This window comes from Ambystoma mexicanum, chromosome 7p (genome assembly GCF_040938575.1).
Source record: "Ambystoma mexicanum isolate Mex_15411 chromosome 7p, UKY_AmexF1_1, whole genome shotgun sequence".
NCBI lineage: Eukaryota > Metazoa > Chordata > Amphibia > Caudata > Ambystomatidae > Ambystoma > Ambystoma mexicanum.
In genome coordinates this window covers 865996457-866022533 of record NC_090939.1, presented here as the reverse complement: position 1 = coordinate 866022533, position 26077 = coordinate 865996457, and the positions used below count along the sequence as shown (strand labels likewise).

Here is a 26077-nt window from a genome sequence, read left to right as displayed (position 1 = left end):
TAGACCGCAGAGGTAACGCAACGTGGCTTCCAACACCTGCTGATTTTCATGGGTTTTGCTGCATTAAATCAGCACCTTTACGTCCATTGAACTACATTTTTTTTTTCACTGAATACAGATACATATACATATTCCAGTCATGGTCACGAGTAGAAAATGCATTGTAATTCACAAAGGAAAATAAAACAAAATGTCTTCCTTGTTCTCCATGACAGTTCACAACATTTGGGAAAAGATCGCAGAGATTTTCATGTTCAAAATGATTTCTAAACAAAACATGTTTTGCGTTGGGTTTTCCACAGAGGAACAAAAATCACTTTTCCAACACCCACTCATAGCTTTAAAGTTTTTGCTTTCGTTTTCGAAATGTATAGCATGCACACAGGCCTTATGCTGAAACTGTGCTCACCAAAACAATCTCGAAATTTGCATCAGCCAAACTTGAGATAGTCAAAAAAGTGTAAGGATGTATCCGTGCATGAGCAGTTTGAGGGACAAAAAAAAAAAGAAAAATATGCTACGTAATGCATACAAACATCTGCATCCCCAAAATAAATACTGTCATGAGTTCAAACTGGTCCCTACGGAAACTCTGGAAGATTGGGTCTCCGCATTCTAGGCGTACGCATAGAGGCCCCAACAAATATGGCCACCCTCAAACCCATGTCGCCCATGCCAAGATGGAAGACGTTATGCACATTGATGATTTCATACTAAGAGTTATGCACGTCGATGATGTCATACTAAGATGGCGACACGCTTACAGAACTCAGAGAAACACAGACATCATACAGACCATGATTCCAGTGGTCGTTGCGCTACAATGCTCAGGTGAGCTTGTGTCCTGTGCAGAAACGTACTGCCCCTCATTCTACTTGAATCCCTGCCGTGTTGTTTCTGTATATTCTTCCTGGTTCTCTTCTCCTTCCCAAGAGTTTTCCTGTGCTCCTCCATCCAGGGTTCCTCCTCCTTCCTGATACCTATCGTTATTCTCCTCGATTCCTAATTTCCACTGCTACTCAGATTTCCCTGGCTTCTCAACTCCTCCCTGAACCCAGGAAGGTTTTTCCTTGGCCATAACCGTGATGCCCATTCGCCTTCACATTGGGCAACACGGGTGGTACAGGATACTAATTTTAAATGTCCCCACCACACTACGAACAGCACTTTAGGTACGTGGAAGTGTGCGTGGCAACTGATTGTGATGCCTGAGCCAAAAAACCTACGGAACTATGGAACAAATGCAATGCAAATGCATCGCCCCGCACCATTGGTCAAGCACTTCACTGGTAGATATTCCTCTGGCCTGGTATGCTAGTTATTGTTCGATCATTTGGATTTTTCAAGGCCTAAGAATGACTGTATTCCCTTGTTCCCTTCCCAACGGCTCTAAACAAACAATTACAACAGTTGCAGAGGTTCTGGTATTAACAGCAGAGATCCAAACCCATAAGGTTGAAAACGCTACCCTTAAACAGATGGTGACTCGCATAAATCCCTCTCTACAAGTCACTCCAGTGGGTCCCCTGTCCTGTGGGAAGTTTGAAGGCAGTCCTGAGAAACTCCAAGAGTTCATAGATGCTTGTTCGGTTCTGTTTACATTCAAGCCCACGGAATGTGCAAGGGTTGGCTACATGATTTCAAACGTGGGTAGTAGTGCTTTAGCCTGGGCAACTCCTTTCCCACCACCAACAACCCAATTTAAATGATTACCAGGGTTTTCTTGTCAGTTTGCAAGCAATGTTTGAGAGACCAGAACTCACTTATTCAACCCAATAAAGTCTATTGGATTCACGTCAGGGCGTCCAGGATCTCCTAACCTATGCCACATGCTTTAAACATTTAACTACAGTAGCAGCCTGGCCAGACAATGGCCAAATAACTCATATTATTTGAGCTTCTAAAGCGTGCTGTCACCAGAGGTATCTTGGCACTGAGGAGGAGATGAGGATGAGCAGCCAACAAAGCCACAGAATTATAACAACAAGGTCTTCAAGGATTTTCTAAAGGTTAAATGATTGGATATATAGCCTTGATCGAAGGAGGAAGGTTATTCCACATTTGAGCTGCCGCGATCGAAAAAGCCTGGCCTCCAAGGCATTTGTGGCGGTAAGAAGGAACTACCAGCAAACTTAGACTGAAGGTATTCTGCACCCAGTCCGTGGAGTGCTCAATGAACAATGCACAATGAATTAAACTCAATTAAGTTCCGCAGAAGTCTCAATGAAACCCTAAAAGATGAATGGGCACGGGTTCCTAGACCCCGAAGATTCAGCAAACTACTCACATTGGTACTTCAATTGGAATATCGGATGCAAGACCAATCAAGTGAGAGAAGGCCAGAGACACATCAACAAGAACACCCCAGCCAACTCCAGAAGGAAGGAAAGCAGACAAGACTGAGCCAATGCAGATCTGTAAGGCCCGAGACCCTCTCATTGACGAAGAAAGAAGCCAAGGGTTGTGCATGTATCGTGCTTTTTGTGAACACTTGGTTAAAGACTGTCCCGTAGCCAGAGTCGCTGCTAGGGCGGGTCTGGGGGCGGGTCTGGGGGGCTATAGCCCCGGGTCTTTCAGTTGTAGCCCCAGACAGACGCTCAGGAATTACAACCAAAAGGCTAGTGAACCCCGAGTCCCGACATTAGCATAGCCCCTGATCTTTTACAACCCTAGCAACACCCCTCCCCATAGCACCTCCCAGATGGTCAGGAAATACTGCTTCCCGGTAGTATGAAGGAAAAACGACCAGACAAGGCCTTGTAGAACAAGGACAGTTTGCTCCAATATTAGTCACACAGAAAATCAATTCGTGGTAATTCATCTATTTTTAAAGCCAAAAACAGACTGGAATCACCTGCGCAAGTTGACTAGAGAGCACCTGGTATCTTTATGGATGCCTCATGGGCCATGAAGAACAACACACCGAATGTGAAAAAGGTTGGTCTTCCAGTGGAAGGAGTGGATGATCAATCCCTTACATCTGGACATATCACGGCGGAAACATATTTGCTTGTGGGCATCGGTAATCACCATGAATGGATTGTACTCGATTCATCAAGGTCGCCCATTTCCCTGTCATCTTGGGCCTGCCATGGCTAAAGTTATACAATCCATATATCAATCGAGCATTTTATACATTGTTTCTTGGCTCCAGAAATTGTGTGAACAATTGTTTTTCTTCCTCCAATATGGATAACATCAATATAGTCAAAGGCCTTCAACACCTCCTTCCCATAGCTGCACTAGCTCATTTACAAAAAGTACCAGCGGAAGGTATTAGAATACTTGATTGCGGCCCAATTGACCTTTTCCAAATTGACCGAATTTCTTTGTTCTTTTTATTTTTTGAGAATTTCGGTCAATTTTAATTAAATATAGATGTGGGTGCGGTAATGGAATAGGTTAAGGTACGGGTGAGTGGGGATGGGGGCCTCCCCCTACTTTTCAAACAAACGGCCAAAATAAATTAGGTCAAGTTGGAAAAGGTAAATTATTTTCGATTAAATAGAACTAAACCCCAAAGGAATTCATGGAGTACCAGGATGTCTTTTCTGACAACAGCGTTAAAGTTTTACCTCCCTGTTCTCCTGAGGACTATTCAATTGATCTAACTCCCAATGTCCAGGTACCCTTTGAGAGAACATATACCTTATCAGAGCCTGAAAAGAAAGCCTTACAAGGGTATCTTGATGTCAACCTACAAAGCGGCCTTATCGTGCCTTACAAATCCCCACCAGGATCATCTCTTTTTTTAGTGACCAAAAAGGCATGTACAGAATTAAGACTATGTCTGGATTATGGGGGGATGAACAAGGTCACCATAAAGCATAGTTATCATCTACGCCTTATTTCAGACATTCTGGTAGCAGTACGCAGGGCAACTATGTTCATAAAACTGGATATTCGTGGTGCCCATCACCTGATCCGCCTACGGACAGGTGATGAGTGAAAAACCATGTTCAGAACGCCTTTTAAAAATTTTGGACTCACTAACACTCCTTCCATTTTCCAAAGGTTTATGGACAGAATATTTTCCAACCTCTTACAACAAACGATAATCGTTTATTTGGACGACATTCTGAAATATTCTGCAGATCAAATTGACCATGAAAGCCATGTCAAAACAGTCCTTCAATGCCTACATAGTCACCATATACTAGCTAAGTCAAAATTCTTTCAATCTAAGACCATCCCCTACCTTGGGTACATCCTATCTGCAAACCAAGTATCAATGGACCCCCAGAAAGTATCAGCCATTCTGGAATGGTCTGCCCCAAGAACAGTCCAGGAAGTCGAATGATTTTTTTAGGAGTAGCTAACATCTACAGGAAATGTATATCTAATCATGTCCATAACTGATCTACTGAAGAATGGAAAAATCTTCACTTGGGATCAAAAAGGCAGAAGAAGCCATTAGAGCCATTAAACTGGCTTTTTCTTCCACTGTCATATTGAGTCAACCGGACACCCACAAACAGTTCTACATTGAAACCAACGCATCCAATGAAGTCATTGGTGCTGTTCTCAAGCAGCAAAAAGATGATGGAGTGGAACATAACGGTGGTTTACCTATCCCAGACACTTACTAGCGCTGAACAAAACTACACTGTTCCCGAAAAAGAATTGCTCGCCATAAAACAGGTGTGTCTCGAGTAGAGACATCTACTCCTCGGATCCTTCTACCTGGGGAAGTACGGACAGATAACTGTAACCTACAAGTCCTCCAACGATTCGAATGACGAATGAGCAGACAGGCAAGATAGGCATACATTTTTTTTAAAGTCATGCACTGATTTGCATTCATAAAATAATTTATTTTTCTGTTTTGTTAAAACATATGACATACTGTGACTTGGAACACCCGAATTCATTGCATATCGGGTGAAGCAAAATCTATTACATAACAATTAGGAAGTATGTTACGTCAGTAGTAATATTGGGGCAAGACGGCTGTTAATGATGCAAGTTCGTCATGTAACAGTGAATGGTTAAAATATGTGATTTACATGCTCTGACATCGAAGCCATTCCTTTATAAATAGTGGTGTTGACAGACAACAGCACGCTGTAAAACGTAGGATACTAGCACAGCAACCCGTGCCATAATTGAAATAATTCTGCAAATTTTTCGGATTTGGGAGTTTGCGTACATGGGGTGAAAAATGTAGAGCACAATAATGTAAGGATGTTTTTTTTAATGTTGATTTCATTAACACCTATGAGAGTGGTGCTGACATTAGATGTCAGAACGTTGCAAACCGCATGACGCCAGCATGTCACTATCTGATTGATATAAATATGACTGCTGGCGCCCGCACACCCGGAATTCCGCCAGGTTGAAAAACAGCTTTGAGACCTTCATTCCATAAACATTAAGGACAGTGTATATTTCTGTGAACATGAGAGCCCTTTTACATGGGATGAAACGTAGCGTAAAATAACGTAAGAAGTTTCTTTCAGATGTCTATAGTATTAAACGGGGATTTTTTTGGGATCTGTTTGCAGATATTTCTTATTGGCTGAAAAATGGTGCCCAGACTCACGCTTGCAGAATGCCACTAAATTGAAAGACATTTCAGAACTCTTCATTCTGTTAATTGCAAGGTCAGTATAGATTTAAGTGGACATGCAAGTTCAATTATATGGGGTAAAATAAGGGTGAGCAAAATGCAAGGAGTTTCTTTTAGATGTCCATATATGTCATTTACATGTCTACAATGCGAATTTGTTTGCAGATATTAAACATTGGGATCCATTTTGGAATAAGATCAAAATAGTAATTGACGTGTGTATTCAAGATTGTTTACTTATGAACTCATGTAAACCACATCATATTTTGGCACTACTAAAACACTTTCCTTATACTTTATATTAAGTCCAGTTTTAATTGAAGACAGCAATAGAACAGACAGATACTAATATCTCGAATTAAGTAACAGGCAAAATGCAGTGGACTTTCTATTTTGATTTTTAAGCTTACAATCTTTTTTTCTTTTTCTTTCTCCCCATTTGATGAGCAGGATCAATGAATACATCTCCAGTTTGAATCATGCACCACTCATGGATTAGAGCAGGTTACAGTACAATTATTTCACTGATCGAAATTTGGCTATGGTGATGATTGCCTATTGACTGATTAGCTTAGTAAATCACCACATTTTGTGTTTTGTTACGATTTTATTTTGAATAAGTAAAGCAGCCTTGACAAAACCCCAATGCATGTGCACCAATAGGCTTGTGTCTGCATTTTGAATATGTACCAAATGGTATTTTTGACTATGTACAATATGGACTAAGGTGTTTTGACTACACACATTACTGTCAATTCAATACGATTTTAATAAATGCAATTGTGAATCATATACAACTTTTTCATGATTTTATAATTGCGAATCTGGGCCTGGTGCACCATGCCTAATTGCTTGGTTTGTAATTAGTATCTACGTTAGGGCTGGTTGGTGGATAACAGCTTTTCTTAGGCATTTGGAGCCAGGTTTCACGACTTATTGGTATTTTTCTGAAAATTAATAGGGAAGGCGCACTGCTTTACATTTACCGCCCCTATTTTTTCTATTTTTCTTTTTACATTATGACATTGTTTTCACCTATCTTCGCTGGAACAAAAAGATTACAGCAGACATTCTTTCACAGAAGACCCAAAGCTACCACAACACCATGACCAGGAGGTTATTTCCAAAGGCTACTTTTATTGGTACGAACACAAACTTTCTGCAGAAAGTGATGCCTGCATTGCAGTCAGAGGAGTCGGAAGAGACCCAAGTTCTACTCCAGCAAAACGCTCTTAGTGCTAACCAAGGACTTCTTTTTCATGACTCAAAATTGTTCTTTCCTACTCAGGAACTCAGATTTGGAATATTGAACTGTGCCACGATAGCACTGCTGCAGGTAAAGGAATTAAGGCAACATAGGAAAACATCTCCCGACATTTCTGGTGGCCTAAAACGATGTACATGACAATGTTATGGCATGTAAAATATGTTTACAATTCAAAACACCATGTCACAAACCACTTGGACAACTCTCGAAACCGACAGTACCCGACAGGCCATGGCAACTGATATCGACTGATTTTATTGTAGAACTCCCTCTGGCCAATGGATGTACCGCCCATGATGGTTACCTCAGACAGTTTGTCTAAAATGGCTAATTTCTGTCCCCTACCACAAGTACCTTCTGCCCCAGTCATGGCTAAACCTTTCCTACAGAACATATTCAGAACAGATGGACTACCTAGCACCATTGTATCCGACTGGGGTCCTCAATACGTTTCTGGATTTTGGTCCCAAGTCTGTAATCTTCTCGGCATTCACACGGCTTCAACCTCTGGCGATCACACATAAACCAACAGTTCTGAAAGACAATCAATTGCTCGAGCAGCGGTTACGATGTTTCATCTCTGCCTCACAAGATTACTGGCATGATCTCCTTCACACGGCTGAATTTGCCTATAACAATACACTACACACATAGAGGTCAGTCCTTTCCATTGTACCTACGGGTACCATCTTCAGGTCTTCCCAATGGCTAACCCTCCTGAGACCTATGCTCCCTCCATCTAGGAACACATTACAGAGATCCAGGATGGACACAAAAAGGCCATAACTTGTCTCAAAGACTCCCAGGCAACAACCAAGCTATACGCTTACCACAAATGTTCCTAGGAACAGTCATTAACAACTGGTGACCTGATTTGGTTGTCCTCACGTTATTTACCAAACCATCTGGTGCCATCGAAATTAGCACCAAAGCACTTCGGCCTGTTCTGAATCATCAAACGTGCCAATTCTGTTGCCTTCAAATTACAACTACCTGCTTCCCCGAGTCATCTGCACCATGTAGAAAGAAGAAAAGAAAGGTGATTTTGTTTGGGCCTAAGCAACTCCTTGATGGAGAAAATGCCCCCCTCCACCCGTTTCTGGGAGCTAGCTTCAAGTACTCCACCAAAGTAAAGAATTTGGGTTGTATTTGGCAGTGACCTGGGATTTAATGCCCAGGTCTCAGCCAAGGTTTAGTCTGTATTCTATAACAGTCGCCTTCTGCACCAAGCTTTACCTTATGTTCCCTTAGCAGATCGTGCGGTGGCGGTCAGAGCATTGGTTTATTCCAACCTCGATTATTGCAACGGACTCCTAGCAGGAGCACCGAGGAATCAGATCCAGTAACTTCAAAAAGCACAAAATGCAGGAGTGTGACTGGTTTTTGATGTAGCCAAGAATACTCATATGTCAGGTCACCACCGTATATTACACTGGTTGGCGGTTGAAGACCGGATTAAATTTAAAATTGGCTGCTTGGTCTATAAATGCCTGCATGGGATGGCACCAGTTTATCTGATAAACAAATGTTTTTCAGTGACTGGACCTAGACTATGGAACAGCCTCCCACTGAGTCTGAGACAGGCCAAATCATTGATGAGTTTTATAACAGGCCTAAAAACCTATCTCTTTAAGTAAATTTACTGATTTTGGCTTTCTATTAAGTTTTCAACTCGCTCTGATACTATTCAGCTGGGTTGTTGCCCTGCTCCTTTCTTTCTCGAACTTGTTTACCATCTGCACTAGGATACGATTTAGTTTGCTGCGTGCGCGTTACAAATTCTTCAAAATTCAGAAATATTCAAATTTCCCCCCAAAAAAAAAAAACATTTACCTGATCGTGTTCCTGGTAGATCGCTTCCACCACCTACTCCGGTATGGACAGCAGACGGACCAGAGTAGGAAGTATCCCAGATTTGTGATTCTGGGTATCATTACCGTTACCTTCGATAATTAAGAGGATTGGAGAAGTTATGGACTGTGCAACCAGTACTGGGAATCTACCACAGATGTTCACACCCCAGATCGCGCCCACCGATTTCTTTGTTCGCACAGTCGGAAACCAGCATCAGTGGCCTCTGAGAGGAGGTATACTGTCATGAGTTCAAACTGGCCCCTATGGAAATGCTGGATGATTGGGTACCCGCATTCTATGCGTACACGTAGAAGCCCCAAGAAAAAAGGCCCCCATCAAACCCACATTGCAATTGCCAAGATGGAGGATCGACGTTACGCATGTTGACGAAGTTATACCAAGATGGCTCCATGTTCATGGAACTCGGAGGAACCCAGACATCATAAGGACCGTGATTCCACTAATCGTCTCAGGTGAGCTGGCTTCCAGTGCTGAAGCTTCCTGGCCCTCATTCTACTTGAATCCATTTCTTGTTCCTTTGTTCCCTGTCTTGTTCCCATGCCTTCTTCCTGGTTCTCTTCTCATTTCCTGGAGTTTTCCTGTGCTGCTCCAGCCAGGGTCACTCCTCCTTCCCGGATACCTATCATTATTCTCCTTGATTCCTGATTTCTGCTGCTATTCAGATTTCCCTGGATGCTCAACTCATCCCTGAACCCAGGAGGGTTTTGTTCCTTGACAGTAGCCGTGATGCCCATAAGCCTTCCTGTTGTAGCTCACAGTGGGCGAGATGGGTATCACAGGATACTATCATTAAACGTCACCAGCACACTACGAACAGTACTTCAGGTATGTGGCAGCGTCTGTGGTAACAAGTAAAACTAGATTTAGTAGGGAAAAAGGGACAAAATAAATAAAACATATAAAATGAAATGCAAACTGTACAGTAAGAGGATCTGCTGTATCCAAAATAGATCTGTCATAATTCACATACATTTCATTCAATACTTACTTTAGAAAATCAGGGTGAATGTTTTTTTAAGGTTAAGTTTACTTTCTATAAAATGTTAAAGTCTTCAAACACTAGGGATAGCAACACCTATTATTAAACATATCACATTGTTGGAACCTTAACTCACCATCAGAAATAACAAGTCAAAAAGCAACATCAGCTTTAAAACATACACAGATACATACAGTACATTCTAAAACACACATCGAATTAAATAGAATACAAACATACACCCACACTTACACAAAGAACTCTCACAAAAATGACTCTTCTCCTACAATCTTTATACTAGATTTCACACAAAATAACTATGCTCCGAACAAACAAGCATACATACAACAGCAATATGTAAACAAAGCACAAAACACTAGCAACGTATCTAAACATTAACAACAATCCAAAATCAAAGGATGAGTCAATGTTCCAAACAATAGTGGTCGTATAATGTGTATGTTTTCTGTTTAGTATTAACGTAGGCAGCCCCAATGTTTGTACATGTGACATTGTTAGAGGTAGTCTTATCTTAAAAACATCCCACAGCATGTGTGAGAACAGGTACACCAAAAAACACATACATGCAGTGTTTTTTTTTATAAGGCGCTGTACACACACACGCGTGCAAAATGTATTCTTGTTCATTTTTGACAAATCTCTGTCCTTCCTCGAGGAAGGGCATTTCAGTGATACTAACATTGTGTGAACGTTTTGTAAAGTTGATAAAAGACTTCAATGCATATAAAGACGAACACAGATAAGATGCAGAATTTTTCGCTTTGGACTACTTGTGGATGGCTAGCTAATCAGAAATATATTGCAAAGCAATTAAGTTTAAATGTACGCTGGTACATTAAAATGTTTTACTATGAACACTCTGGGCATACAAAATTAATCCACGCCACCATATATCTGTGCTAAGCCTCAGGCATTAGTTTCAATGATGAAAAATACAACAGTATAATACTATAATTACAGGTTGAACAATAATTATTCTGTACTCTTCTTGATTACTTATGGGGCAGTTGCACACAGTGGATTCAGATAATTGAATTATTCTGAAAAACAATTGAAATCACTTCTTATATTGAGCCAACAAGCTGATGAAACATGTTAATTAACTGCAATAAAATAAAAATATCAGATAGAAGGGAATTCACACTAACAGAACACAAAGAGATGAAATGCTGGATGACTTTTAGCCGTTCCCTGGGTTTCTGTTATGTCCAGAATTAAATGAAATCAAACTGCACGGATAGTCATGGTGGGTACTGGATTAGGGAGTGTCCTAGGGTATACACTCGAAGACCCATGTATCTCCCATTCTGTCCTATGTCACCACTTTCAGTTATATCTAAGAAAGTGGGTGCCTGCAAGCACTAGAACGCACACGTTTTGCTATTTCAAGTGTGATAACACGTCACATTTTTTATCAACATAAGTCATCACTTCAAAGGTTCCACATAACGCCATTTAAAGCGGTTAAAACCTACCCCCAAAAATGTTTTATGTTTAGATTGGGTGTCGAAAGTCTAAGATTGCATCCCAAGCTAAGAAAGAAGTCCTGTCTGTTTACTAAAGTCCTGGTACGTAGGGTTCAATGCCATAATGCCGGCATGGCAATACTCGTGGTAATATCACTGGTGGTAGCATCCCTTTTTTCTTAACAGGAGGATGTAGCCCCTGTACCACAATGTCCTCTTGCTCGCCCTCCCATCTAAACATTTGCCCCCAACTTCCCTATCTCAGGGAAAATGCAAGGGAATACAGTTCATGTTTTCACCATCAGCATTCAAAAGCTGCCAATTTCACCTTATAGGGGTTTGTACTGGGCAACTCGATGACATGCCTCCCATGATCCTTATTGCCCCGGATTGGGCCAGGAGGACGTGGAACCTGGACCTTATGGACATGTCCATCTGTCCTCCGATATGTCTTCCACAAAGGGAGGATCTTCTCTCGCAAGGGGAGGGTCAGGTTCTCCATCCAGAGGTCAACTCTCTCAACCGCCACGCGTGGTTTCCAAAAGGTTGAGATACAAGGATTGGGACCTCCTGGATGACGTTATGGAAGTGTTTCTTTCGGCAAGGCCAGCAACGAAAATCTCTGTACCGTTGTCGTTGGAATAAGTTTTGCAACTGGTGCAGGGAAAAGTATGTTGATCCTTTTCTATAGTTGGCTCTGGATGTGTGCTATTCTTTCTGCTTTCACTAGCACACAAAGGTCTTCACATTGGGACCATTAAGGGTTATCTGGCAGCGCTCTCCATATTCGGCTCTGCTCAGAAGAATGTTCCTACTTAAAAATACCTTTGATAATTCAATTTCTGAAAGGGCTCACAAACGTGTTCCCAGCTTCTACTTTTCAGGCTCCAGTTTGGGACCTTAACCCAGTTCTAAAATTCTTAATGTGTGCACCATTTGAACCCTTGCACACATGTCCATTGAGATTGTTAACTTTTAAAACCATATTGTTGGTTGCTCTAACATCTGCATGTAGAGTGCGCGAGTTGCAGGCACTCTCTTCCAAGCCACCCTTTACCGTATTCCACAAGGACAGGATTGTGTTGAGGGTTAAGCCATCCTTCCTGCCTAAAGTTGTATTGTCTTTCCATTTAAATCCAAAAATTATTCTGCCAGCGTTTTATCCTGCGCCACATCCCAGTAAAGAGGAAGAAAGACTCCATACATTGGACCCTAGAAGAGCTTTATGCTTTTATATTTCTAGGATGTCCAAATTGAGAGTTGGACGACCAGCTCTTTATATGAAATACTGGATGAAAATTGGGAGCAGCTGTTTCTAAACAGACTTTGTCAAGGTGGATCATCCTTTGGAATTCAGAATGTTACAGATTGGTGGGCAAGGACCCACCAGAGGGTTTGCGGGCAATTTCCACCAGGGGCATGGCCTCTTCCGCAGCCCAGCAAAGGGAAGTACTCATGCGAAACATTTGTGATGCTGCAACATGGTCATCGTTGCACACGTTCACTAAGCATTATTGTGTGGATACTTCCCACGCTCAGGACGTCACCTTTGGTAAGGCAGTACTTTATTCTGTCCAGTGAAAATTGGCAAATCTAAATCTCCACACTCCTCCTGTCTTGGATACTGCTTTGGGCGTCTGTCAAAGATGAGGAATACATTGGAGGACATAATCCATTCGAAGAACAAGTTACTTACCAACTGGTAACGTTCTTTCGACTGGATGTTCCTCCAACGTATTCTTCATCACCCTCCCATCCTTCCCCTCTGTAGAATTTCCCTTGCTATTACAGCTTTCATTCCAACAAGGCTGGCTACTGCCTGCCTGCACTACGGGCACCTTTACTAACACGAGGAGGGGAAAAACAGAACGGAGGCCAACAGGCACCGTTCGTGCTACTTATAGTATCCCATGATGTCACCTTCGATGGAGGCCTTCGAGGGACATTGAGTCTACGGCATTGACGCAAGGCGTCCTCTGCCGCAAAAGCTTTCCGAAGCTGGACATTATATGTCAAAATAAGTTGGAGGACACAATCCATTCAAAGTGTCAGTTTTGATCATTAGAAAATTAGAAGAACGAGGCATAGTACAGAGGGAAAATAGTTAAGGGCCAAGAACAACTTTGTGGGCAGGGGTAAGAATGTCATGTTTCAAGTGACTGGCCATGCATACATTATCGCTCACCCCCTCAATTCAGTACATACACAAAGCACACCATCTCCTACTCGCAAAGGGACACTTATGGCTACTGGCGAGTGCACACTTTAAGCCCTGCTTGAAGGTCATCAAAACAGAGAGGGAAAGTTGAAGTGTAAACACAGAATACAAGTGGTTGGAGAATTAGAAAGAAAACCAAGAAAAGGTATGTTTTTATTATGTGCAAAATCTATACCATCATCCCTAACTGGGAAAACATCCAATCATCCTAAAGGAATGGGGTATGTATTACTAGGTGTACAGGAGTAGCTAATTAAATAATTTAACTCTGGCATCCACTGCTGTTTTGAAAGGTGGTTGCTTCATATTTGAAAGGCGACAAAGGGCTGAGAGAATTGCTTCTGCCTCTGCCAGGAGTAAATCAAAATGCTCACCATCATTATATTCTACTCAGATTGGAAGGGTCAGTTTTAAATGGCCACACCAGAAACACTGGTTCTTCTGTATTCAAACCTCAAATTGAACCTTAAAACAAGTTGTACTTAATGACACTGGAATTGGTAGTAGCAAGCGCTGGGTCTTCTTCCTGTCCTTTGTGGAGCAACCCGCCTACCAAAGCAACAGTCAAGTGGTGATGGGGAGTGCAAAGAAAAGGGGGAAATTGGCTTGGATTCTTACAATCTGAGCAAAGGGTGATGATGGTGAGCACCTTATTGTAGTCCTGGTAGAAGCAGTTCACTCAGCCCAGTGTCTTCATTCACACATGAAGCAAAGACCTTTACAATTTATCAGTAATTGTGTATATAGAATGGGTAAATTCATAAGTCTAATCCTTAATCCTTAATCAAGTCACATTACAGGATGCAATAATTGTGTACGTCACTCCATTCATCTGTTACCTGGCCATTTTTCTCCTTTAAATATAAAAATCTGATGTGGATGGGAAGCCAGGGGAATCGATTAGAGAAGGGGGAGAGGAACGGGCCAAATAGGAGCCATCATTCACTCAAACCTACAGCGCCCTAGCAGTTAGATCAGAGGTCAGCAACATTTGGCTTACAGTTGTTTTGGACTATCACACCCATCATCCTTAGCCAGTATTGTCAATGGAGAGTGATCCTGGACGTCATAGTCCTACACATCAGGAGAGACACTTGCACTCAAGATGGTTTCCTCACAAGGTTAATGCAAGCCCCATTTGAGCCTATATACAAGGTGGATATGACATTTGTGTCCGGAAACACAGCGTTTCTGGTGGCTATCACCTCTGTGAGAAGAGTGAGTGACATGCAAACCATATCCATGTATCCTCCTTACTTTCCACAAAGAAAAGGTCCTGCTCCACACTGTGAGAAGTCTTAGGGCATTCTCACATTTAACCCCCTTAAGAATCCACCTCAGATAACCAAGAGAATGGTAAGTCTGACAGATTCTGACCCCGGGAGTGAGGCTGCGAAGGGGTATTACTGGGATGGAGGGTCTTCAAAGAACGGAAGTGGGATATTCGAAGATGAGATCGAGCATCCCCTTTTCCCTAATCCCGATCTATCCTACCTCCCCTCTACTGTCATAGGATATTGTCATGCATGTCCTACCCTACCTCAAGACCTTCTGTCAAACACTCACACTCATAGGCAAACAAGGGAATGTAAATCCCCTTTTTCTAACTATGATACAGACTTATCCTCCTGTCCCTTTAATGTCATAAACTACTGTGAGACCCAATCTTTTCCTTCCTTGTTAACCTTATTTACAGATGGCACCAGAGTAAAAGAACTAGAACCATCTTCTTATCATAAGACACACAAGTTTCTTTTCTCCAATAATAACACAATGCATTTTCTCGTTTTCACTAAATAGCCTTATTATTTCCAAGGATTCACAGCCTGATTACAGGGGATATTCAACCGCATGTGAATCCATGAAGGATACCAATGCGGAAAAACAGGAGTTACCGTTAAGTAAGTGAAGGAACTCCTCTTACCATATTTCCATGGCTAGTTTCTATGAGCACGTTTTGGTTTCTTAATTAAGTTGTTGCTGTAGCTCTTTGGGCACTCTCGACAAGATGTAGGCAAAATATTGGTAGTCCCTGCTCGTGATAAAAATCAGCTGGAATTGCCCAGAGTGGTGTCCCCTAAGGAAAGTCCATCTGGTAAATCCACTGTTCTACCTCAGGTACACAAAGATAGAACATTTAGGGAGCAAATTTCAGCATCATCTTCTGCACGCTAACAGGGAAGTGCAGTCTTTCAGGTGGACAGGTGAGATGTCCCTAGCAGTTCCCGACAATCCCTAGCGAGGGTGCCCCAGAAGTCCACACGTGACTCTACGAACCCATCTGATGTTAAAATGGGCAGCCCCACATGCTCAGGAAAGGGGCACAAAGACGCTCCATCAGGTACCTCATACCTCAATATTTCCAAGGCCTGACCAGGGGGGTGAGCAAAAAAAATCCTGAGTGAGGTTAAATCCTAGAAAGACCCCCCTCCTTGAAGGACATCTGTCCTAATAGTCCTCCCTGATAATCACAAGAAACAAAATATATCTTTCCCCACAGACGCCATCTCTTTACACACTTCAGTTTTGAGTTATATTCAAAGATGGAAGTATACAGGCAAGACAATGGTACGCCGTTGGGCCTTAAGGGCGCCATACTAAGAGCTTATTCACTTTTTTGTGACTATATTATGTTGTGCATATGTTGCGCCTATTAAGAGAATCCCAAATGCAATGAATTCGATCATATTAAAGGTATATACATATATATTATATGTATTCTATATATTGTGTACAGCCCTGTGATAAATGGTTGAAAATGGCTGGGATTGTATATTGAGAAAACATTAGGAACCCTGAATTCTGTACTTATAGATGTAAGCAAGAGATGTTTAGTCTGCATTCCCCCACCAATGGCATGGCTAATATGGCTGTTGTTTTTGGCTTCATTCCGTTGTCATTAGTGTTTCTCTCCTCCCAATAGGACTTCAAAGAAAGTACTTTTTCTGGCCTTATTGACCCATGTATGGTGAAAGGCTTAGTCGGTCCACTTTTGACCTGAACGTTGCTCACAATTCTAAAGCAGGTGCATTATTACATGCATGGAACTTCCTCATACGTAAAGACATTGTAGCAGTGATAGGTAAACCACTTGGAGTTTTCTCTTGCAACCTCACCCCCATTTAAGAGGAGTTGCAAAAACTGGGAATAAAAAAGAGAGGTGATTACTTGCAACCCTAACCATTAGATGTGTTATCATCAAGAGAGAGAAAGATCACAAGCTTATAACATATTTCTTGCTGACCTGGACTGGGGTCCTAGATGTACATATTCACTGTTAACAGTAATTTTCTTCGAAATGGATAAAGTCAGGGTATTTCCTGTATGCAATGGAATTGGCTGAGAACAATGAATGCTTTGTTAATCTGTGAGTGGAGCTCATTTAGTTATCTTTCGTTCTCACTTCTTTATTGTGTGCCCTCTGATAAAGTTTAAATACAACTTCTTTTGAAATAAGTGTGGCTCTTGTGTCTCATTGTTAATGAAAAAATCCCAGCTGAGTGAATAAAAATTCTTCAGAGAAATAGTTTTTTAAAATGTTCACGTAATCGTAAACTGGTTTTGTGTTCCTGTTGCCAAAATACCCTCACTTGCACTTTGAGGTATAGAAATAATGGGCCTCATTATGAGTGTGTTGGTCCAGAAACAACGGTGCCGGTAAGCCTACTGGCACACTACGACTCTGAGGACGGGTGCCGCCCCGCCAGCCAGGGTCAGACCGGGCAGGCACAACGGCACCCGTCGGCAGAGTTTCACGGGAGCACCGGCACCGTTATAAACGGTGCCAATGCTTCCGTCGTATCGGACTCCATGGAAATGGGGACTTACAGAATTACCGGCGCCTGACTTTCCAGCCGCTGGGGTCGGAATACTGCGGTGTTACCAGGAAGTCAGGAGCCAGTAATTTTTTCCGGGTCTGGCAGCAAGCCACTGGTATCGCCGCCAAGCTTACTGCCAGACTCGAAATGAGGCCCAATGTATGGATAGTTCCTGAGTTGGGATAACCCTGGTGTTTGATAGGACCTTGTGTGAGAAACTCACATGTTGTTATACATACAATTTACGTATGTGCTTTGAAAACATTGTACATGAAATTCAATTATGAGTTAATTGTTTCTTTATACAATTCTTGCTTCCCATTGGCCAATGTGTCACTTTAAGTGAAAACCACTTACTATGTCCTTAGCCTCCTTTACGGTGAAACTACTACGCCTGGTTGCAGTGGTTAATGCCATAAACTGGAGGCAAGAGTGCAGGGATTTAAAAAAAAAACAATACTAAATGCGCTGCTACAATATACACATTACATTAAAAACCAAAACATGTACACGTATATAGGCAGCAACAATATTTACTCATAATCGTTCTGCTAATGGTGAAAAATGGCTTCCTTAAATTTCTTTTACTTTTTGATTATCAGAAAATTTAGAAATTCACAATTTTAATACAAATGACTAGGTTTCTGAAAAAGGGTATCACAATGTATACTACTGACTTGGATTTGTGTGTCCCCATGGAGGCTGGATAAATAACAATTCCAGGAAATGAGTAATCTTTGTTGTAGAACCGCCGCTTGTTCACAGCTATTCCGAGGATGTCTCTGATATCTACTAATGGTGCATTATGTGGAGCGCTACAAACAACAATACAAGTCTATCCTTCACTCACATAGTACCAAGCCTGGGCAGGAACAAACACCATTCTCTCCTCTGAAAATTAGGTACATTGTCATTCAGAGGCAGGAGAATTCCAGATCCAGTGAATCAAGAAAGAGCAACGTTGATACAGAGAAACGTTCCTGCTGGAGCTTCTGTCCTGCTCACCCATCTCTACTTGCCCCATATTGCAGATCAGTATTTTCTGTTGACATGCTCTGAATCCGTTCATTCACAACTTGACATATTGCTAATCTTGCATACCATTTTTCAAATGTATTTGTAATACAGTGCTCGTGGGCAAACGAGTTATGAACATTCTTATATATAATATACTTTATCTTGTTATGGATATTTAGAACGAGATCCAACAATGTAATAAAAAAACAAATATTAAAAAACGAACAGCCGGCAATGCACCTTTTGACATAATACAACGCTCCAAGTTACAAACTCTTTACAAGTTTCATTAGTAATTATGCATTCTCTTCTATCTTTCATGATGTTACATTTTTATTTAAAGACTATCAAATATGGTACGCAGTTCAAAAATAACTTAGCTTCTGTGCAAGTCGGTCTGTATTCAATTGAACCTGGGCCATTTGTATTGCAATCTCCCTGTAAAGGCCAGCACTTAGTGTAAGGTTCACTGCGGCTCGACTGTGCATCTGATCCGACTGAAGCTCCTCTCTGTATCGCTGCACTGCATCATTCGTGTTGGAAATGGAAGCTGTGACTTTATTTTCTGTTTTAGACCTAGCTGTAAACTCTTTTTCCACTTCATTTATTACAGACGTGAGAGATCTCTTGTGTGACAGCAGTTCCTCTTCCAGTGCATGCGCTAAATTGTTCATGTAGCCGTCTTTGCTCCCTAACATTAATGATTTTACCACACAGGAGGGTGGCAGAATCCCAATGAGACTGTGAAGAAACTGGAACAACATGGCCTGGTTCCTGAAAAAAAAAAGGAAATATTAGAGTTAAAAAGGTGTACTGTTTATAATCTTTTATGGTTGTATGAGTAGTTTTCCCCAGATTAATTCCTGAATTTTGTGTAGCCTCAAAACAAATTAATGGCACAGTTAAATCAGATCCATGACATGAAAAGTAATAGAAATTCAACTGTCACATCCAAAGGTATTTTCTCAAGACCACAAGGCAATCAAAATGAATAGATAATTTAGTAGATACGTCCCCATCCCTCAGAGGAGCGTGCATGCCCCAGGTCAAATTATGCAGTTGCAAACATCTAATCAGATATCCAAGCTAATGGTGCACAACTCTCACCACAACCCTACAATCGGAAAACGGATCAGACTTGTAAAATAGCCACTGACCATTAAAGGTATTTGACATTTGGATTAATTATATGGAAATGTAACTCATGAATATGCATGTTGGATGTCCTGAAAACCAGACCTGTGTGTGACCCCACTGGTCTAGATGAATGGGAACACTGACTTTGGATCGAATCACTAACCAGCACACACTTACATTAATCATTGTGTAGGTTACTGGGCCCAATACAGCCGTGTTATAGTTAATGTAAATATACAATTCTAATATAAATCACAGCATTGCACTGTACTAAAATGCAATATGGGTTTCAAACATGGATCCCAATCACAGGCATGAGCCCTTTGAGAATGTCACTTAAAATATAGTAAGTGTAGCTTTGTGTATATGTTTGAGAAACTTAAGTAACTCCCAATGTAATATCTCAAGGTTAAACAGCTGTACTTTAGATATATACTCAGAGGCACAGTCAAACTATGCCAGTAAGTAACTTGGGTCTGGGTACAATCACAACTTTCTCAGACTACGCCCATACCTTGGATCCAGCTGTATTTTCACCAGGGGCTAATGGGGATGCTGGTCAGTGTACAGGGTGGGGGTGGGGGGGAGAATACTGTTGTCCATGCCAGGGGTTCTGCGACAAATGGGTGGGCTACTGATGGGTATAGCTTGAGCAAGTATTGATGGTCTAACTATCCTGAGTCAGCACGATGGGAAGTGAGGCTCAGGGCTGATGCTTGTAGCGTGATCTCCAGGGTTTTGACAACAAGTACGCACTTGGGCGAACCCCCTACTTGAGGCCAGTCAAGTCTCGACTTTTGTAACAGCATCTCAAACCCACCCGTGTGCACAATGTGATTCATTACGCTTGATGTCGTGGAACATAGCTGGGCTCCAGAAACACTTGGTGGGTCGCTATAATGTAATTGCTTTGCAGGAAACTTGGTCTCTGGTGGCCCACGACATCCAGGGCTTTGCAACCTTTTCACGTGCCAGCAATCAAAGGCAAAGTGGGGCGACGAAGCGGGGGCTTGGTTCTGTGGATTAATATGAAGCTATTTTTGACTACGTTCATGTATTCTACTGTTACAGCAGATGATATGGAAATCCATTTGCGTTGTCATGATGGGTCTAATCTCCTGCTGATTAACTTGTATAACCGGCCAGACAAAGATGTTAGCAACTGTTTTCTCCAACTGGTGGAGGAACGAATTACCCAGAGATTATTTGGGGACTTAAATCTTCAACTGGAACCATTGGAAAGCATGGTGGGGCTGACTGATGAGGAGGCTGCAATATGGAGTGTGAGGGATCTGGTGGCAATACCCTCAGCAAGGAAATAGAGATCTGCCGAGGCAACGGCCAGAGTGCTTTTGGCTCTGGATCTCAGAGCATGTAATGGTAGATTCCCCAGTGAGCGCCCGGCGAGTAGCACTTTTGGTTCGTTTTCTAAGTCTAGTCCGATTGACTACATCATGGTACATGTTGAATCTTGCCACTACCTGCAGGACTTTATGGTGATGAATACGCGGGAAAGTGATCACAACCCTTTTGTGGTTATGGTGGCAGGCCCTGTTTGGCTTGAGGGGTGGTGAGGGCAGCAAAAAAGGGAAATCAAATATCTGAGTAAAAAGGCGGCGATAGACGAGCAATTAAATGGCAGCTGCTAGATTTAGAAACTAAGCTACCGATCATCTATGCAAAGATGCAGAGTCCATTTGAGATGTTTTCTTTCTGCGATGCTGATAATGTGGCTTATTTGTTAGAATCCCATGAATCAATCAGCATTGTGGGAAATGGGTTGAGCAGGTCTCCATCAGCTGGGGGAACCAGGCCAGTCCGCAGGACTCTCTGGTACGACACTGAATGTCGTAAAAAAGGGACTGATTTAGCTTGCAAGGGCACCTGGGAGAGGGGCCACTTCCACTCTGGCTGTCTTCAGGGCAGTTTACCGTAAATTGCTTGAAACCAAAAAGGCAGAGCATTGTTATCACTTGTGGGCCAATCTCCTCCAGACCTCTAAGGCGGGATACTCCAAGGGTTTTTGCAACATGTTGGTGGGGGGCGGGCTAGGGGGATAAGGGCGGAACACCTAATCCAGAATGAAATTCCTGAGGACGTTTGGCTGGCCCACTTTGGAAACCTCTACAAAGTGGGAAATTATGATCCCTGCGGTTAAACCAAGAATGCCCTCGGCAGGTTCAAGTTGGATGATAATACGCCACTGGTGTTGTCCTCGCACGTCATTGAGGAGACTCTGTTGTTGCAGAAGCAGGGGAAGGCCCCTGGACCGGATTTGGTCTCCATTGACTGGTACTGACAGGAGATGGTTATATGGCTCCCTTATTTAGTAAAACTCTTTAATCTTAAATGTTTTGTTAAAAGCAAACATAGTTCCCTACTCCTGGACCCAGGCAATCGGGCTGTCTCCCTCTTGGATGCTGGGGGCAAGATTTTTACCAAGGCAGTATTGGGTCACTTGGATGCATGGAGTCGACAGAGGGGAGTTTTGCATCACCTCCAGGCTGGATTCCAGCACAACACTAGTACGGTGGATCAAGTGCTAAGGCTCTGTCTGATTTTGGATAAGTATGTTGTTTTACGGGCAATTAATATCTATGCAGTTATTGTTGATTTAAAAACTGCATTCGATAGTGTGCCAAGAAGCAACTTCTGGAATGCATTGATTAAGTTGGGGTACCACTTGGCATTTTAAGAGCAATCCAATCCCTCTATTCTAACTAAAATCAGACATGGGACAAAAGGGGAAACCACTGCTGGAATAAGAATTATTGTTGGAGTCAGGCAGGGCTGTGTCCTGGCACCAATTCTGTTTTGTCTCTTTATAAATGGGGTTATTGACTAATTGATGGCTGAGAAGTCTGATGCCCTGTCGTTGGCCAGTGAACACATCCCGATCATCTTATTTGCCAATGACGCAGTTCTTCTTTCTCTGACGGCCAATGGCCTGAAGAAGTGTAAAGACTGGAGGGGGGGTCTGTACTTCCGCTCTCTATATGGTAGAGGAGAGGCACAGAGGACCCCAGCCAAGATTCTCTATTATTGGTATCATGGTCGAGCAATCAAGGCCTAGCTTCTCAGGAGGTGATGCAGGCTGGTTCTTAAGTACAGTGTAGTCCCCGATCCCCCACAAAGGAATGTCCACACACTATTAGTTAAAACACAGTCTTTATAACATTAAGTCCAAGGTTATATACAATCACAATATCTCACTTTGTGCTTAGTTAATCTATCATGGCAAATATATACAGTTCTACGTGGTACCACAATTACTATTAGATCTCATTAAAGTGCATCAACTGTACGGTTAAATGGGGTGTGGCTAGCGAGCCATGGCGTAGGACGTGCCTTAAAGAAGCTGCTCCTGATGATCCGTCGTTGATCCGTTTATGCACACTGAAAAGTGACCCACAAACTCTGTAAATGGTCGTGCAGACGTTGGAAGAGGTGCTCTATGACAACTGAAGGAGGCATGGTTATGGGACGAGGCAGACCGGAGAATTACTACTTGCGGACCTTTGGAGCCGCGGGGGTTCACAAAATGGCGGACAAAAAAAAGGACCGAAGCCGAGGTCTTAGAAGCGATCGAGCTGTACTGGGGAGATTGAAAGAAAGACTGGCCTCTGACACTCGCGCTGGGCCGCTCCCTGGTGCCTGATCAGTTTCATCATTTACAACAACGAGTTACATTGTTGAAATATAACACCAGGCGCGAGGGACCGAACAGTGCGCCAGATACAGTAGCCGCATTTGGAAACTTTGTTGCACAAACGGATGATGAGCTTCCAGACACGAGAAGCTCTGGGCGGCTGCATAACGGAATGGAATGACACAGTGCCATTTCACTTGAACAACAACGGAGGGGCCGCGCTGCATGTGGAGTCAGCGCGACTTGCTGTACATAAGCCTGCCAACAAACACGCACAGAGTCAGAGGCAAGGTACGGAAGGACACTGCTCCCGGCAAGTGCACACAAAGGGGATCCGTGGAGTGACCTGTGCATGAGCGCAGAGGTTGAGCCAAAGGAAATTGTGGCCAGATTAAATAGAAAGCCGGCAGACACGGGTGGCATGCCCCAGCCGATCGCAGAGCGGATTTGAGAAACACAGAGATTCTGCATGCAAAAGGCAGCGTAGGAGCCACGTTGAGGGAGAAGAGCCAGCGCGGCCCACTGGATACATTTTCACCCATAATTACGTATGGGACCTGTGGCGAGACGCTGATTGTGGCGGTTTCCAGCCATTGGGTTTGCCAAGTGAGCACCCCATACAAACTGAACCCTACTATTGTGCCTAGAGAACAAAAGTGCTAGATGCCAGGGGAAAAGAAAGGGCCTTCCCGTTCTGCCTGAGACATATGCCTAAGTAGCTTCCCTTCCACATGAACTCTGAGGTGTCAGGAAAAAGCAAATGGCCCTGAAGAGTGCATTAGCTGGACATTGAGTGTTACTACTGGAGAGCACGGGGTACAGGGCTGAGCCAAGTTGCTGATGGCACGGGAATGGCCTCAGTGGACACAGACAGTAGTGCGCAGAATATAATGAGCCCAGGAGACAGATGGTCCAACTGGAAACCAGTAGCAATCTACAAGAAGCAGTAAGGATAATTGGAAACGTGGGAGGACATAACCCACCCGAAGACATAGCTCAACGCATACAAATCCATACACGGCTCTTCAAGGATAACAGCCCAGGCCTGGAGTGACTCACTAGTGTCACGGCAAGACAGAGAAACAGAATTGCCGCACCACGGACAAAGTAACCTCAGATACTTAATTAAGATCGCAAGATGACGGGGAGCGGAGTCAAGAGCAAAAGCAAACAATCCACGATGGAAGCATTTGCTAGTACACAGCAGTCTCCAGCGGCGTCGACGCACAGTGGCGCAAATGTACCCACAGAGAGTTCCTTGGGGACTGAAAACTACCAGATACTAACGGCTATAACAGAGCTAAGAGACTCATGGGGGATAGCAATGGTGGACCTGCAAATTTCCTTGGAGGCTAAAATAGACGCAGTGGGAATAGAGGTGAACCTGCTGCGACAAGACGTCAGGGCGCTGGCAGACAGAACAAGCAGTCTGGAGAGTGCAGTCAAAACTAACACGGACACCAGAACTAATAACGCAAAGGAGGTCCACATACTAAAGCAGCAAGTGGCTAACCTGGAGAACCGTGCAGAGGAAGCTGAAGGAAGGGCGAGACGGAATAACATCTGCGTGGTTGGCCTGCCGGAGGGAGAAGAAGGCCAGGAACCTACGGATTATGTGGAGAACATGATCCTGCAGGAAATAGGGGCCGACAAACTCTCGCAAGGATTCACAGTGGTGCGAGCGCATAGAGCCCTCATGAGGAAACCGATTCCTGGGGCCCCTCCCCGCGGAATAATTGCCAAGATACTGAACTATAAAGATCGCAAGAAGATTTTGGAGTACTTTTCGTAAAGGGGGAACGATCGAAAGAGCTTTGGCTACTATTACAGCGTATCCTGATTATACAATGCTGGTCCAGAGGCAGCGGTATAGCTATGTGGCAGTTAAGAGGAGGCTACGTACGGCCGGCATCAAATATATGCTTCTGTACCCTGCAAGATTGAAAGTATTGCACAAAAGTAGAATGTTCTTTTTTGACACCCCAGAGGAAGCAGCGACATGGCTGGGCCTACAGGGCCGCCCGGAACGAGATGCGGAGCGGGCCCAAGAAGAGCACGATAAGTGATTGGGATGTGACATGTATACTGGGTTGTCACATAGCGGGGTATCCCAGTAGAGACTATGATAAAGACACTGATAGACGGGTACGGATGGGTAGCGCTGAAACCAGGCTATGATATCCTTGATTTTTTTGAAGCGTGACGGACTGGAATATAGAGTATTGAACACATGAGTAAATTGAATAGCAATGCGTGGTTGAATTGAAGCAGATAGAAGTGGCAGGCCAAAGGCACCCTACACCCCGAGTAGTAGTAGTAGTAGTAGTAGTAGTAGTAGTAGTAGTAGTAGTAGTAGTAGTAGTAGTAGTAGTAGTAGTAGCAGGATAGCCATTAGGGCGACCTCACCCTGCTAAGCTTCGAGTACAGGCTATCGCCAGAAAGAGCTAGATGTGGGGGTGCCTGAGATCCAGGGATGGAGCTGGGAAACAGTTGGGGGATGTAATATTGGGGATGGGAAGGGAGGTGGGAGGGAGGGGGATTGGGGTGTTTGTAGTTAAGGGGAGTTTAAATTGGGAAACAAGCCTATATAGTCTGAGATGGAATTTAGATCTGGACTGCACCGGTGGGGGGTGGGAGGGAACTCTAATAGGCCCTGGGGGACCTTAAAATAATTACGTGGAATGTCAGGGGGCTTAATAGCTATTTAAAGAGGAACAAGGTCATGTTGTACCTACGTAGACAAAAGATAGACATTGCAATGTTGCAGGAGACTCACCTGACACGGGAGAAGATGGAGATGGTTGCTAAGAAATGGAAAGGGGTTGTGGCGGGCTCATCATATTCTGCTTATGCAAGGGGAGTGCTTATTTGGGTGGCGCCGCATGTCCCGTTTCAGCTGTTGCAGGAGATAGCGGAGATGGATGGGAGGATGGTTATAATGAGGGGTGCTGGTGGAAAATGGGGAGATAAGCAATGTAAATACGTACGCCACGATCCAAAATACAGCGGCATACTTCAGAACACTGTGTACTAACCTTAGCATGTGTATGGGGAGCGCGGT

General features: G+C 43.2%; 1 protein-coding gene across 2 annotated transcripts in view; it reads right to left on the bottom strand.

The window, feature by feature from the left end:
• Positions 1 to 10314: 10314 nt before the first annotated feature.
• The window catches only part of FANCB (FA complementation group B), a 494704-nt gene continuing 478941 nt past the window's right edge, over positions 10315 to 26077 (bottom strand). For both annotated transcript variants that reach the window (XM_069637068.1, XM_069637067.1), the window contains one exon: positions 10315 to 19004. In XM_069637068.1, coding sequence (XP_069493169.1) covers positions 18596 to 19004 — 409 coding nt within the window. In that variant the 3' untranslated portion in view covers positions 10315 to 18595. The remainder of the gene's footprint in view (positions 19005 to 26077) is intronic.